The sequence below is a fragment of the Corvus kubaryi genome, unplaced genomic scaffold, assembly GCF_017639235.1.
Source record: "Corvus kubaryi isolate FWS band 111438036 unplaced genomic scaffold, C.kubaryi_AGA036_p1.0 37284, whole genome shotgun sequence".
In the NCBI taxonomy this organism is placed as follows: domain Eukaryota; kingdom Metazoa; phylum Chordata; class Aves; order Passeriformes; family Corvidae; genus Corvus; species Corvus kubaryi.
The window spans coordinates 8,483,391-8,499,587 of record NW_024581088.1 but is presented as its reverse complement, the minus strand read 5'-3'; the positions used below and the strand labels follow the sequence as shown (position 1 = coordinate 8,499,587).

General features: G+C 41.9%; 1 protein-coding gene across 5 annotated transcripts in view; it reads right to left on the bottom strand.

The window, feature by feature from the left end:
• The window catches only part of VMP1 (vacuole membrane protein 1), a 60,982-nt gene that overhangs the window by 32,009 nt on the left and 12,776 nt on the right, over window positions 1-16,197 (bottom strand). For all 5 annotated transcript variants that reach the window (XM_042026400.1, XM_042026401.1, XM_042026402.1 and 2 more), the window contains 3 exons: window positions 15,783-15,893; window positions 4,511-4,678; window positions 440-571 (listed from right to left, as the gene is read on the bottom strand). In XM_042026400.1, coding sequence (XP_041882334.1) covers window positions 440-571; window positions 4,511-4,678; window positions 15,783-15,893 — 411 coding nt within the window. The remainder of the gene's footprint in view (window positions 1-439; window positions 572-4,510; window positions 4,679-15,782; window positions 15,894-16,197) is intronic.

Below are 16,197 nucleotides of genomic sequence, written 5' to 3'. Positions count from 1 at the left end.
TGGCCCCTGAGGGTGTCAGTGGCACAGCAGGCAAATGTCATCTGAAAGGGATGAGCTGAGGCTGGAAATAATCTCTGGCCCAGGGAGGCTTTAAATGCAGCCAGAACCACCAGGATTATGGAACAGCAGCTCCTCTACCCCTGTTTTCCCAGCCCAGTGTCTCCCTACCTTTATTGTGCTGTTCTTGGAAATCTAAATAATTGCAGTACTTGTAGCAAATACTTGGCTGCACTATTTCATCTGCTCCAACAAGCTGCATTCTTGTCCTCCCATCACCACGGGTATCTACCCAGTGTAGGATCTTTTTCCATCCCCGGGAAGTCCCCTGTGAACTCACACCAACTGATTTTTTGGCCCCTTCTCGCTTAATTGGAATGGTTATTTACTCCTTAGTTGTTCTGTGTTTTATTAATTCTGTTGTTTTGCACGCTGTCCTTACTTGTGCAGTCTCTGCGTGTTCCAGCATCTCCTCGAATTCCTGGTACTCCTCATCATCAGGTTCAGCACCAGAGAGCCGGGCTGCCCTCGCCATAAAATACGGGGGCAGCTCTCCAATGGCTGTACCAGCACCCTGGGGAAAGAACAATCCTGATTTATTTTCCTGTTTATTCCCAAACACAAAACATGTGACACGCACAAATCCCGTGGACATTCTCCGAGCCGACGAGACCAGCTGTTTGGAGCAGTTTGCATTCATCCACCAGGTCAGAATTCCCATCATTTCCAACAGAATGCTGTCCACTTTGAATCCCTATTTCCCTTTCTTTCTCTGTGCAGGGGAAAGCCTGGGGGGGTTGCAGGGTCGGGCAGACAGGACCTGTGCATCGCTGGGGCCCCATGGAGCGGCGCGTGGAGGAGCCGTGGGAGGCTGGAGCTGGTGGCCCTGCTGTCCCACACATCCCTATCCCACACATCCTGAGTCAGCACTGCTGTGTCTCACCCCACCACATGATGCCAGACACATTCCCCAGCATGTGACAGCCCCTGATCCCGAGGGGCCTTCAGAATAATCCAGGGGCTCCTCCCCGGTGCTGTCCCAGAGTTTGCTTGTTCAGTCATGAGACTCTGGGCAAGAGTTTGTTAGAAAACAGGCTCGGGTTTTACTACAACAAGGAAAAAAAAGGTAAAGCAAAGCCTGAGCTCGAGTTTCCCCTCTCCTTCAGCTGGGATAACTGGAGCCAACCCCAGATGAAAGGAGGGCTGCATTCTCACTGCAGGAAAATTATATTTGTTTTCTCAGGACATCAAATGACTCATTTCAGTCTTGTGGGTAAAGGCAACTTTAGCTTAACCAAGAGAAAAAAGAGAGACAGCTAAGATTGAACATATGGATAAACAGAGGCTAATGGAACAGGAACTTGGAATTAACTCAGGATGGTTTAAATTTAGGGCAGGTAAGAGACAATAGTTGAGCACTGTACGGGAATGTGCTCCCTGCAGATGGCTTTTCTCTCCCAGGGTCAGCAGTGAGTAACAAATGCTTTTCTCCTCCTTTGAAGCAATGTGAAAGCTTTTCAATTTCCTTTGTTCCTGCTCTATACACAGCTGCAAGCAAGAATTCCAGCTGCTGTGGATATTCCAAATCAACAGGTTGTGGTTTTAAATACCACCGAAGTTACCCAAGCTGTTAAATTCTCAGTTTAAGCACCCAAAGTGCACGGCCTCCAATGTTTATGCCCTTGTTTTCCACAGAAGAAAAAATTTAAACGACTGCAACAAGCTGAACTCCATTAATCTGCATATTTCTGACACAAGGGGAAGATAAGCCTGAAAACAGTAGCAACAACACTTCAGAAAAATTAACTTGAGGTTATGTTCTCAGGGTGATGCAAGAAGAAAAAGTCACATTGCTCCTCCAGGCTCTGCCAATTTGCTTTGGCTTCGTTCTGTGAACTGAGGAAGAGGTTTGCATGTGTGTACTGGACATGAACTTTCTTTAAATTGGTTAAGTCACATGCTCATTATTACAAAACATTTCAGAAGTGCAACAAAAATCATATGATTTCATGTCTGCTGCAGATAGGTTCCTTAAGTGCAATTAAGGGCTCCAAACCAGTAACTATTGAACTGCTTTTTGTAACATTAGCTATTTTCACCACTTAACTCTGAATGCCAGTTTTACATGGAGATTCCTTAGACTAACAACAAACTGGAAAGGCAAATGCTAATCAAAATTCTTTTACACAAATACATTCAGAAAAGGAAACTGGGAAATTACTCCACTAGAAAGAGTCTTTCAAACAGATTTGATCCTGCTCAGGACACAGGCTGCCTGTTCTGCTAATCACGAGCAATTAAACATTTTTATTCTTTCCCCTTATTTCTTGTAAAAAACCAAAAAGGCTGCAACACATTAAAAATATAGGGCACTATTGAATTCCTTGTCCCCATGGGATGGGAGGCTGTGAAAACTGGCATTCACCTACGAGATTGTTTCTGAGCCCTTCTGCAGGCCAGGGCTGCTGGAGCCAACTTTTACAGGGATTGAAAAAAGCATCATTTTCATTCCACCTGATAATTCCTTGGGCACAGGGATATTTAATCCTTATAACACTCATTATCAGCAGGAATGGCCATCACAGACATGCCGGGGACTAGTAATGATTTTAATCTCTGGCTGAAGTTGGCTGCTGGTGGTTTGGTGACCTGAATGAAACTCCTTGTGCAGGTAAATCCTCACATTTCACCCCACAGAATGCTCAGCCTGGGCACTCACAGCTCTGCAAAGTCATCCTGGGATGATTTGCAAAAATCAGCCTTTTCACTTTCTGGAAGTCACCATTATCTTTGCTAAGTGGACATTTAGTTTCAGAGTGACAGAAGCAAAAATAAGTCTCTTTAACAGCTTCCATAAGAAGTGAGCTGGAATTAGGACAAAAGAAACACGCTGGAAGAAGGAGCAGCAATTGCCAACTTGATTTGGCTTACAGGAAATTAGCAAGCAATGTTTATGTACTCATGAAACATTCCAAGAAAGCATAACATTACATTAGACACCACTGGTAGACAGAGGATGCTCCCAAGGGAAAACCCAGAGGAGACAGAGTTCAGTGCAAAGGTAGCTGACAGGGAATTTGAAGAAGGGGGGGAAGGGTGAAAAAGTGGGATACAAATGTTCCTATTCCCTCGTCCCTTCTCTAATCTAATCCAAGGAACACAGCTCAGACCACGAAGGCACTGCCTGTTCTCCCTCATGGCTGCTCTGGAGGACAGGAGATTCCAGAGGCTGCAACTCTGTTCATTCATTCCTAAACTTAATTCTTCTCATAGCTCAGTTTTTAAATGCTGCAGATGAAGCAAGAAATGTTTACCCTCAGCTGCATTTTTATTTTCTAGCCCTAGAAACTTAGCTATAAATGCCATTTTTATTGCTTGTCTCCATTAAACAGATTTCAGCAGAGGAAGAAAATAAAGAGAAATCTTATATATAATTATAGTCTTGTAAGTATTTGTATGTTTAGCTACTTATTGAGCATTCAGGCAAATCTGGCCTCTCATTAGGTGTGAAATTTAAGGTGTACTTTGCTTTTTGACAGGGCTGTGAGTCCACTTTTCTCTGTTACTGTTTTGACTTTAGTCTGTAAATTCACATAACCTGACTGGAATTTTTTTAACTAACACAACTGCTTACATTAAAAAAATTGTAGTGACCAATTACCTGATAAATTAAAGAACACCAGGGAAGGCATCAGATACTGTTTTTAGAATTTCCTTTCTCTGCATTTCAATTGGACAACCAAGAATTTAGTAATTAAATCATCAGCTAAGACAGGAAGTCAGCAGCAAAATAAAGTTAATTTGGCATGTAGTTCACAGCAGATGCATCTGTGTAAACTGCAATTCCAAATGATCTACATGTAATGAAAAAAAACAGCCTAGCTGACCAAAATCCTCTAAAAATTAAACTTCTACAAGAAGCTGCAGAGAAAAAAAAGAGGAAAACGGAAAGGAAGTTCCAATGGCAGCGTTTCCTAAGACCCTGATTCACTTAAACAGGAAAAGCAGGACAGCTTTTAAGTGAAACGTGGAAACAGGCAGAGAAACAGAAATAAAATATGTAAAATTGTGCAAAATAACACTTTTTTATTGAATCCAATTCACGGATGCAGCCCAGAACAAGCTGTGAGACGAGGGCCTGAGTCCTGCAGATGAGGAACTGCAGCTTCACTTGTGTTACAGCCTAAAATTTTTGAAATTATTTCTTGCTTAGACCTGAGAGCTGCCAGATCATCTGGGGTACAGACACCCTGCCTAAAATTTGCCTTTTACATCAACAGCCTTCAAGTTTTCTGCTGGCATTTAGCAAACAGCACTGCAGCTGATAAAAGATATCCTATTAATAAGCATTAAAATTATCAGGGCTAAAAGGTTCACCAGGAAAGCAACTTTTCACATTACCTTGGGCAGTGTAAACCATCATTATTTTGCTAATTCAGGAATTTTTGTCTATTGCTGGCCACAGAAATTAAATACATCAATGGAAATTGCTGGTTTTCTAAACAAGCCTTACCCACATGCAGGCCTCCAGCCTGACTTTTGAGATGATTGCCCACAAGGAGATGGAGCCTTCAGTTGTCTCCTCATCAGGGCAGATAATTTGATCCGGGTAAGGAGGCTCAGGGAAATTCACAGAGTTACATTCATAGGCAGCAAGAGTGACTGATGCTATGTGTGGACCCTGAAAAAAAAAAACCCAAAGAAATTTCAATTGCATTTTATGTTAGAATAAAAGTTCAAATTAGCCTCCCCCAACTGTCCCTAGGCTAAAACTTAGTGCTTCTCACTTTGGCCACTGATAATGTGATTTATGTAAAATTCTTGTTTGTTGGCTGTTTTTTTTTTTTTTAGACTATCTGAATTGCAATGCTGAGCCACTAATGTACTTCAAAAAAATTAAATCTTTCTTTTGAGCCACTAAATTGTTAGGGAGCCTTTCAGTTTTTGCCCTGCCACTTACGAGGTTGCCAAGGAAAAAAAAAAAGAATCCTTACTTCTTATAAAAACCAGGAGTTTTCAAATATTTTACAATGCTCTCCTTAAGGTATTTATGACCTACAGCTTTATTAGAGGAGGTGTTTTCCCTACTGCTGCTTTTAGAGGATTAGGCATTTAAATTATGTATTGATTTTTTTTAATGACTGGGTTTAATGACATCTTGCAGCAGACTTTCTTAACTTCTGTATTTTTCTCCAACAGCCAGTTGTTTAATTTGTGTCTGTTTTTTCTGAGTAAACAAGAAAATGACCTCACTGCTGTTTGCTAAAAATGGTTTGAAATGTAATTCAAAACCTAAACATTATTTAAATACCATTTAACTGAATTAATTTTAGTCTCCATCTTACATTGAAAGATTTTTTTTGGCCAGACCTCCAAATAAAATGAGCATAAAAATCTATTCAAGAAATGAACTGCTGCATAGTTTAAAAACCTGAAAGAATTGCCATTATTTTTAATACAAAAGAATTGAGAAGCAATTCAAACAATCTGAACACCAGACATTGTACCTAAAAAACAATCACTTAACAAAGGTCATGGAAACACTGTCCAGGGAAAAAAGAGGGGAAAAAAAAAATTACTACATTAAACTGAGGTCTTTATGTAAAAACCACAGATTTAAATAAATCTAAAAGTTTCATTAAGTGCAGAACAAATTACACAAACCTTAACTTCTGCTATTCATTATTTTATGGGTTTTGACATTGGGCTGGGAAATATTGCCAGCAATTTTCTTCTATGTTTTTATCTGCAATCTTAATTTATTTTCATTTTATTAGAGTGAAAAAGGGAGTTTGATACCCCCCCAAAAAATCAAAGCTAAATTTATTACAGACCAGAGGGAAAGTGTGGCAGACCTGAGCGCTGCCCTTCCCTGCACAGGGCTCCCAGAGCTCCCTTTGAAATGCGGGAGCCAGGGACACATCCAGCCCCCAAAAGCTTCATTTGCACATTAAAGGGTGAAATTCCACCGCAGGTCCCACACAAAAGGAGAAGCTCCATCACTCCTGGATTTGCTGGGAAGATGAGGTTCACTCACCAACATTTCACAGCTCTGGACTGAGGCAATTACATCCCCACTGTAATTTTTCAGTGAATTAAGAAAGTTGAAATAAAATACCAGTTTATATTTTCTGTATGGCAGCTGCAACTACTGTTGTCATATGCAAAGAATTCAAAATAAACCCATTCTTCTGGCATGCAGTTGGTAAAGCACAAGCTGCTCTGATAGCAAAAAAAATTCTTTTATTTATTCCTTGTTACTTTACAGGAGACTAATTCCAAGTGCTTGGGTGTATTTTGGATTGCAGAAATACAGAGCCTGTGAGATGATAAATGAGGCACAGTTTCTCTTGGGGAGAAGAAGATTCATTGAAATAAAACTGAAAAAGAGTGGATCTGGAAATTGATACACAAGAGTGATTTTGATATGGAAGGGAGAACAAAGACTGGGAGAATGAACCAATGAGCAATAATTTCTATTATCAATATTTCTGTAGGCCCCAGTGGCAATAAACTTCTTGGTACTTGTAGCAAGATCCTCTGTCCACAGCAGCTTCAGAGCTAAATAAATAACATCTCTCTATTTTACTCATCGAGGGCAGATGCAAAGAGAGTTGAAACTTCCCTAAAATTGTAAAGTACATTTATGGCGAACCTGGGAATCTCTTTCTCCACTGCACTCTGAAACCTAGGGAATTTAATCCCATCCCCTGCTTGCCCCTCCCTAGGTCTGACAGCTACCTTGGGACCAAAAAAGAAAGTCTCAAGCCATTATCCTAAAATTAATGGTTTTCACCTGCAGAAATTTGCAGTGAAACTCTCCTGAAAGGCAGATTTGCATGGAGGAAACTCCCCCGTGTTTGAGTTGTAAATGACCATTCCCTCGGCTCCCTTGAGGCCGTGGCCAAGGCAGTGAGATACCTGTGGGAATCCAGAGGTGTGGCTTTCACTTCCACAAAATTTGGAATACACACCATAGAACAGAGCAACTACAGCCAGCTGCTTATTTAGAATAGCAAGAGATAAATTTAATCACTACTATCAGCAGTGATAAGCAGCCCCCAGCCCTTGCAGGGCTTCAGCATTTTCTTCCCAAAGTGCACCCAGGGTGGATAAAGCGGATCCTAAAATTCCAGGGGAGCACACAAGGACAAAATGCCCAACTGGAGATGTTGCAGGAGGCTCTCCCAGCAGAGCTGCCACACTGAAGTGGCTGAACAACCTCAAAACCCTCCTGTTGAGAGCCCTCCCAGTCTCAACAAATGTCTCCAAAAGGCAAAATTTCACAGGGAGTAGCCAATGGAAAAAAAAAAGGCATTTCACAAAACAGCTGCAAACAGCCACCTGAAGCCCACGCCAAGGGAACAGAACTCTCCCAGAGCAATGTAAACAATTCTATAATGGAAAAAAGTCGGAGTGATGGAACCCACAGAAGCCACATTTGAACTGGAATGAGGAGTGAAGCCCAAATGGTTCGTTTAGAGTGATGAAGTGTGGGATGGAACCGGAGTGAGCCGAAGGGAAGCAGAGCAATCCTGCATCCTCCTCCTGTGTCTGGGTGTCCTGTGGGTCACAGGGACACTGTTCCAGGCTTGGCAGGCTCAGAGCAACACCCCCAACATCTGCTTTTGGAGCTTCCCCAAAGCCCTGGTTACCAAGCACCTCCAAACAATGCTTGGCTGAACAGGCCCAGGGCTGCAGAGGGCTGGGAGGAGGAACGGGAGGCTTAGCGGTGGTTCATTTATATTTCATTTGTATTTAGTGATGGTTTAACTCTGAATGGAGCAAGGAACCAGCTTCAAACAGGCTCGAGGTGCCACCTTTGGAAAACCCCTGACTATATACCCAGGAGGATTCATTCTCATCCAGTTTTTTAATCCTCTTCACAAATAACACTCCTCCACCCTCTCCCCCTCCTCCGCATGGGGCCGCAGGAAATACTGAGTGTTTTGCCTCCCTGCAATAGTTCAGTTTGTTTCAACACTTGGGGAAGTCCTCTCAGATGTCCCCCCCTTGACTGTGACTGCAGCTCTACCTTTGAAAAGGGCATTTGCAAAACTGCTTCAAACCCCATCACACCAAATACTAAATCCCGGGCAATTTAGATGTGCTCCTTGCCAAACCAGGAAAAGTTGCTGAAACTCAAGGCATGTAAGATCCTGAACACCAACTGTCTTTCCCTCACCCTCTTCCAATGATTTTTTTTTTTTCCTTTTAAGCTGCAGGAGGTACTAACAGGGGATAGCAGAGAAGAAATTGAGAAGCATTCTGCTGACTCGGGTGAGAAACATTCGCTTGCCACTGCTGACGACCAGAAGGAGCCTGTGGTCAGGCCGGAATGTGATGTGTTAGAAATATCTGTACAATTTGCAAATCAAACAAGACAAGATTTGGTCATCGAGATGAACTCAACACAGATCTATTTTTTAGCAACAGCAGTTTAGGGGAGATTGGAAATCCCTGCCTGCACAACCCCAGTGTCTCAGAGAAGGTAACTTCGAACTCTTGAACTCACAGGCCTTCAAAGGAGTTTTGTTCCAGTGATTGAAGGCACCCAAGTCGGAATGGCACAGCTAATCTTCAGAAATGAGTTACTTAAAATGATGTATTATGAAATTTCTAGAAAGTAAAATCTTTTTATCTATAAATTATGCTTGGAAATTCATCTCTGGAAGTAGAAAGAGACAGCAGCCACATGTAAAAAAAATCATGAGTTAAAAATCCTTAAAAACATGCTGATCTGTATAATTCTTACAGCAGAAAGTCTCTACCATAAGGAAAAGTGACTGAATATCCAATGAAAAATTAATCATATTTTCACATTATTAATCATTCTGAGCACCTGGACTGGGAAGTCTATTAAAGCTCCAAACAATTCCTGTATCGAGTGTTGGTTTCTCACATTCCCCCTTCACAGAACGGCCAGGCTGCTCAAGTGATACAAGAACAACCACATCTAATTTTAACCTTTTATTTTGGGGCAAGATATAATTTTAGACTGGCTTTAATTTAGAAACATTTCTCAAAGAAAAGTGATATGTCTGCCAGCAAGAAAAATATTACCCTGAACTCCTTGCTGAACGTAATGCACTAAAAATCTGTTTTCTTCCATGGATACGCTGCTTTTCATACTGGGTTCAAGACTCAGCCCTTGCACGGGGGTGGGGAACTGTATTTGATGGAGATGAATTGGAAAAACAAAAGCTTGCTTCTCATGGGAAACATCCTGCAAGCGGTGCCCCAGGCCACGACTCATCCCATACTTATCCACGAAGTCATTACACCTCTCCAGAAAGTCACACCACGGTACAGCATCTTTTTTATCTCTGAGAGCGGTGAACAACTACCCACAAAGAGAACTGCTCTGTGATTAAGAGGGAGAAGCTTGGTCTGGAGGTGGCTGGTAAATATGTCCAGTTTGTCTGTCTGTGTTACGAGATTAAAATGTCTCATGATTCTATAACGTCTGGTATGTGGTGCTGGCTGCAAATCAGGGCTGGGGATGGAGGATCCTGTACCTAGAGCATCCTCAAGTGACACAAACATCCATCAAGTGGTCAGGGCTGGGTTTAGAAGACCTTCACAGCATTTGAAGCCACGTATTAATTTTACACACACGTGGCTATGGGTAAGATTCTATTCCCACTTCAGCCAAGCCTTGCCCCACAGTGCAGAGCTGATGGAAATTCCAAATGATCGGCCACAAAACTCTGAATTTAACTAAACAAGAACCACTGAGGGAGCAGCACGTGGCACCACTGCCTGTGTAAAGGGCCACGGTGCTGCTCTGAGGAGTAACATGAAAAGCAGATGTTTTTTAAGGCTGTGGTCCCCACTACCTTCTATAGAAGCAGACAGACTCATGTCAGGGGAGGGCACAATTGCAAGAATATAAATTGATCCTCTTGTGCTGACAGAAAACAAATAATAAAATAATAAAATAATCTGTCAGGGTTTTGTCCTTGCCCTTCCCTAGCCGTTCACTCATTTCTGAAGAATAAACCTCAGCATCTATTCAAATTGCTACCAGCAGTTGTGATTGGCTTTAGAATCTCCAATTAGAGATCGGTTTGCACAATTATCGTTATTTCCAACCTGCTCCAGGAAGCAGGACATGAAAGGTATAAAGTTCAGGCTGTGCATAAAGAAAAAAAAAGTAGAAACTCCAGGGAGCAAATGAGGAGAAAGCACAATGTGCCCTCCCGGCAGAGATCTGACAGAACAAACGTTGAGGAAGTGGAGAGCAGATAATGAAAACAGGGCGTCAGCTTCTAAAAGGTAAAGTCCATCAACCTTCAGGAGGAAGAAAAGGGTGCAGCCATCGTCCCATTAACTCCTCCATTGTCCCATTAACTCCTCCATCACCCCACGGGACTGTTCTTGCACAGTCTGACCTAAGCCAGCAGTGTTGGGTTTACTCTCTGTAGGTGTCTACAGGGATCAGACACAACAACGGGTGCACTTAGAGGGACCAAGACTTCAAATGAACGTTTTTCTCCTTGAAAACACCACTTTCCATCTCAGATTTTTAAAATGCAAGCGAGCCACCAGAAGATTTAAGAAACACCCAGATTGCACAACTGATTTAGCAGCAGTGTTCAGTTAACCCAGCAGACCCTCCCAGTTCATCAGTGCATTATTAATATCAGTACTGCAGTTTCAAGCAGAACAGAGCCCAGGTGAGCTGTAAGCAGGAGTTTCTGGTGAGATACTTGCAAAAATGATTTTTAAAAAAGTTTTATGTTGATTCAAGTATTCCAGCTGGAGGAAGTAGTCTAAAGACAGGAAAGAAACAAAGGACACAGTAAGAGACAAAAACGACCCTCACACAAACAGGCTCCATTTCAACTTATTTTAGAATTAATTTCTGCCTTCTGCACCCTCCATGTATTTTTCTTTAAACCCCCTCAGCAATTCAATAGCAGTAATCTGAGCACAGGTATTAGACAGAACCCGTTTTTATTTCCTTTGTTTTAGGCTTGCAAGTTGATGTGTGAACTGGAGAACAGTGAGGGCTGGAAATGAACACCTCACTTCACAAAAAGAATTCAGCGCTGGGAAGGGGAGCACTGCTACACCCTCCCACCTGGCTGAGGCAGCTCAGCCTTTGTTTCTCACTTTTTCCTTTACACACAGAACCATCATTTTCTGGGTTACTCACAATAGTTTTGAATGATCTGCGTGGAAAGTGCAAAACCTGTCCTGAAGCTGATAATTACTATGAAAATACTCCTGTATTAGTCACGAGGAAGTAAATGAAGGAAAAAAAAAGAAAAGAGAATAAGTTGTGTGGGTTTCTAAATTATTCTGTGTACTTCATAAAAGTGGAGTAAGCCTCATTTTTGAGCTTCTCTTTTAAGAAGGACTTAAGTAATTTTTATCATGAGTCCTCTTACAAGCTCAGCTCCTGGAACAAGAAGACTAAAAGGAATTAGGTTTGACTTAAAAAAGCTTTCAGTAGTCCTGACAGGAAACCGTTTATTTGTGTGGGTTTGTTTTTTTAAAATTATTTACACCACCAACATCTTTTTTTTCCAAGATAATGGATTCATTATTGCACAAGTGTCTGGCTTTTAAATCTTCAAATTCTAACCTAAACCAGTTTGGGTAGGGCCAACACAGGACTCATTTCAGCTGCAAACTATGACTGTTTGGGGAGGCCAGAATGTGACCACTGGTGAGGGGAACCAATTCAGAATGAAAGTGAGATGCTGAGCCCTCAAACCCAGACAAACCCAGCCCGGCTCTCTAAGGGTAGCACTGGCAATAAGGGCGCTGCCTTTCTGACTCACTTTTCTCTTTAAAGGCACATTTCTGCTCTTTATTTTTGCTGTGCCCTCTTCCACTCTGCTGCCGAGCAGCCCTGTAAGAATTCCTGACAAACCCACATATTCCAGCGCTGAAATATCCGGGCTGGTGTGTGACCTCGGCACAACCATGGCTATTGTACCTCACATTTCCTGTTTGTGCTCGCCCAGGGCCTGGCCACCAGCACAAACCCCCTCAGCAGTTGCCCCCTCGGCTCCAGCAGCAGCAAATAGAATCCACATTTAAGCAACAAAAACACAAACAAATGCAAACAGCCAGAGCTCGCCCTGAGCTTTTGACCGGTGAGGAATTCGGTGCCATTCATCCCTTCAGGGATTTCCCATCCCCAGGGAGAGGGGACGTTTCCCGCCCTCAACCACTCGTTTTTAAGCCCATTTTTTTGGCCACATCTTTGACAGTCCGTTTTTCAGAGCTGAAGTGAAACCAAAGCACGAGGCAGAGCGTTGGGTGGGGATGGCCACAGCCCATGATCCCAACCCAGCACTCCACCTACTGTCCCCTGCTCCGGAGCACTCCGGCACCGCCACCTCATTCATTCATTTTCGGCAGCAAAGATCTCTCAGAGATGTACAAACACAAGAAATTCCTCATGAGTTACCCTCAGCCATCCTCTGCTGGTAATGAGGTGAGTCATGCTGTTCATATTTTAATCTACCACCAACAGAAAACATCGCAGGACCGAGGAAAAAGCCATGTGCTGCTAAAACCAGTATTTAGAGTCATTAATCATAATATTTTATTTCCTACAGAACCACATCATGATTACTATTTTTAAGGGTTGTTTTTAAAGAATTGTGAAAAACCTTTAATGGGCTGCAGGAAAATAAGCCAGCAGACTTGTTTTGAAAGTGTCAGAATGGAAAGGATTCTTGGAAGAGTGGTCTGCTTCCCTGTTCCTGCGATGAAGATCTGCTCTGTGCCAGCCCTTAGCTCAGTGCCAAGTGCAGCATGAGAATTGTTTCCCAAAAAGCCATGTCAGATTTTACATCTAGTGCTGGCAACAACTAAGGAAGCAGCATTAAACTAGGAACTGACACATCAGACAATGTTCAGGCCCTTTATAACACATAGAAAGCTCTCAAATCACAGGAACAGCAATAAAAAGCTGGGTGTCAAACTCACACACTCGACCTGTCCCTCTTGCACCAAGGATTGGTGACCAAAAAAATCCCAATCAGATGTGAACCAAAATGATCCTGAGGCAGTAACACCCCTCCCACACTAAGGCTGCTTTAAAACTGTCAATTCCACTTTTAGCAAACTGTTTCCAAGTACTCTCTTCTCAGCTAACCCTGGGATCTCTCCTGGCACTGGAATGCAGCTCCAAAAAGCAGCTGGTGAGAGATGCTCTAAAAGATCCAGACAAATGACAGTTTTCAACACTGGAAAAACAGCTAAGCAGGCCAGGGTAAGCAAACATCAGAGTTATTCATATACTGCAGCCATTGCATAACCACTTCCAGTGCTTGGGAATGGCCATATCCAGTAAATGGATAATCCAGTGTATTTAATTCAGATGCACCTGTGTGACAGCTGAAGGAGCCTGAGCAGGTGCCTACATGCCATCAATTCCTCCACGTGCCCTCAGTGGCACAGACAATGCTGCAAGTCCCAGCAGAGCTCAGCACCACATGGGTGGGCCCAAGGGCATTGTTCTCCCAGCATGTAATTGCATTCCCAACAATCTCCCTGTACATCCAGCTTTAAAATGAGCAATTAATTAAAAGCAATTTGAAAGCACTTACTGGGTCTATTCTCTATTGCCAGCAAATCCAGGCACTAAAGCAGGGGAGGATTTGTTTTGTAACTTTTCCTTTCTTTGAGTCAATGGAAGAATAAGTTTTACCATAATGAAGAAACATAATTAAAGTATATGGAACATGAAAAGTAGATCAACGGTAATGCAGAAGTTAATACTGAGAGTCCCACTTAATGTGTCATATTTCTACTTTTAGAGGGAACTGCTGTAAAAATAACAAAGCAAAATAGTTACAACTCCTCCCTTTGAGAGCTGGAGCTTCTAATTGCATTGTTTCCAGATGGGTTAAACCCAGAACACTTCTCTGAAAGAGTTTACCCCTAAAAGCTGCAGCAGCAGCCTTATGTTAGTACTCTGTGTTCCCTCTCACAGCAGCTCCAGCTGAGCAGGTATCAGGCACTGTTTTACTACAGTGATAACATATTCCATGCACACCTTGCTGATACAGCTGCAGTGATAAGAATATTAACAGTTCAGGTACTTAAAACGGAAACACGGTTTGCCAGGGCCAGGAACTGCTGTTTTTACACTCCTTCTGCCATCTAGTGGCAACAACCGCGTGGGTTCCACCGAGGTGTAAACCATGAGGTGCTCAGACAGGGCCCAGAAGGTGTTAATTGACCTCAGCAGACCATGCTAAGAAATAAATCTTGCTCAGGAGAAAAAAAGGGAAGCAAATCTTGACTTCTCTTTCTTCCTACACTCACTGCCTTCACGAAATTCCCTCAGTGTAATAGGAACATGCTCATCTGCCTCATATATTTAAGGCAAACCAGCATTTCTTCTGTAGTATTTACATTTCAGATGTTGATGGTACATTTTTATTAATTTTACTCTATAAGCATCTTCTAATCACTCACTGTAACCTATTCAGTCTGTTTCTCCCTCCTAACAAAGTTATGTGAAACCTTCCCTCTTATGTTCCAAATAAATACCTTCCCTCACAATATTAAACTCAATTTCTTCTCCTGGGTGACACATCCCTGTAATCTTTGGAAGATTGTTCACCTCTTGAACACCCATCGTAAGTTATACTGATAAATTAACTGAGAATTTATATTTTCTGTAAGTTACTTCAGTGTCAGCTCAGGTCATGGCCAAAGTACATCCACGAGGTTCACGTACCCCACAGTATCACCAAAGTGATGTATTACGGAATTTAAGTTTTCTACATTGAAGTAATTTAGAACTTTGATTTTTAAATATAGAGCAAAAGAAAAGTTAACTCATTCCACCTCCTTTAAGAAAAGAAGTGGTGCTGTCTTAGGAAGATTTCATGTGCCAAAATCATCTTGAAGTGGCCTGGAGTATGACAGTGCTCAATGCACAAACTTGGTTTTGTTTAGTAGGAATTCCTTCCACAGTCTTTAGGACAGAAGCTCCACTAAGAGTAAATCTGATGCTACTCATCCCATGCCATTCCATCTCCCAGGCACTGCCCTGCAGGGGGGAAAGGCAGGAGTTTCTTGTAGTGTTTTCTGTGTTATTGTTAATGATTAAAGCAGCTCTGAAAGTAAACATCTGTAATTGTTCCAAATACAAGATGACATTTGTTGCACGAACTGGTTTCAATTATTTTGTGGGCATGAATCCTTTTCTTGAATCCAGGACAGTGGTTTCATAAACCAGGAACTAATCCAATGGCCAAAAGCAAAACACACCCAAACATCTCCCTGATTTTCATAGCTAAGTTGAGATAAACAACATCATGCAAATTTTCAGAAGATATTTTATCTTCATAGGAAAACATTTTCTTCCTATTATTTCCAAAGCAAAATTAATACAGACTGAACTTTAAACCAGCTGCCTACTTTTGTGGTTTCAGTTAGAAAAATGATCATTTTAAGCTACTAAAAAAATACTCTGAAAAATTTTAAATGGAAGCACTTGAGCTGCACACAGCAGAAAATGCTTCATTTAAATGAGGAGATCAGAGGATAGAGCTTGCAGATTTGGCTCATTGTTTCAAAGTGAGGATTAACCAACAGCAGGCCAATATCCACATCAATAAACACAGAGCTTACAAACTACAAAACAGGGTGATGCAGTGTAGAACACGAACAGCATCCACTAGAGCACCAGCTTTAGAAGTACTTGATGTTTAGAACTTGCAGAAAATTATTTATTCACATATTTTAAAATCTGCACCAATCAAAGTACTCAATTCAGAAAGGACATGGTGTGGAAATATCCTTACCAAGTAGAGCAGAAAGGTGTGGAGACCTGTTCCAAGCCCAACAGAGGAGAGAATGCCCAATCCTACCCAGTAGGCACACCAGAAGAACTTCTTCTCCATGTACCGCACATACTGAGCAAGGAAAGTCACAAAAAAGAAAAAAAATATAAATTATGATATCTCCAAGGGAGAAAATTAAGCTATAAGTCAACACAGACATTTATCTGGATTATAACAACTGAAATAGAATCCTAGATACTTCTGTTTGCAATTTATTATAGTTACAGCACAGACACATAGAGAAAACAGTGCACTTTCAAAAGAAAAAACCCACATCTTGCAATCAGCAAGTTTCCAAGGAGATAGATGAAAATTCAGGTTCAACAGTAGGGGGTTGAAATCCAGAAGAGGCCCACGAGAAGCAAGCCCCAGACAG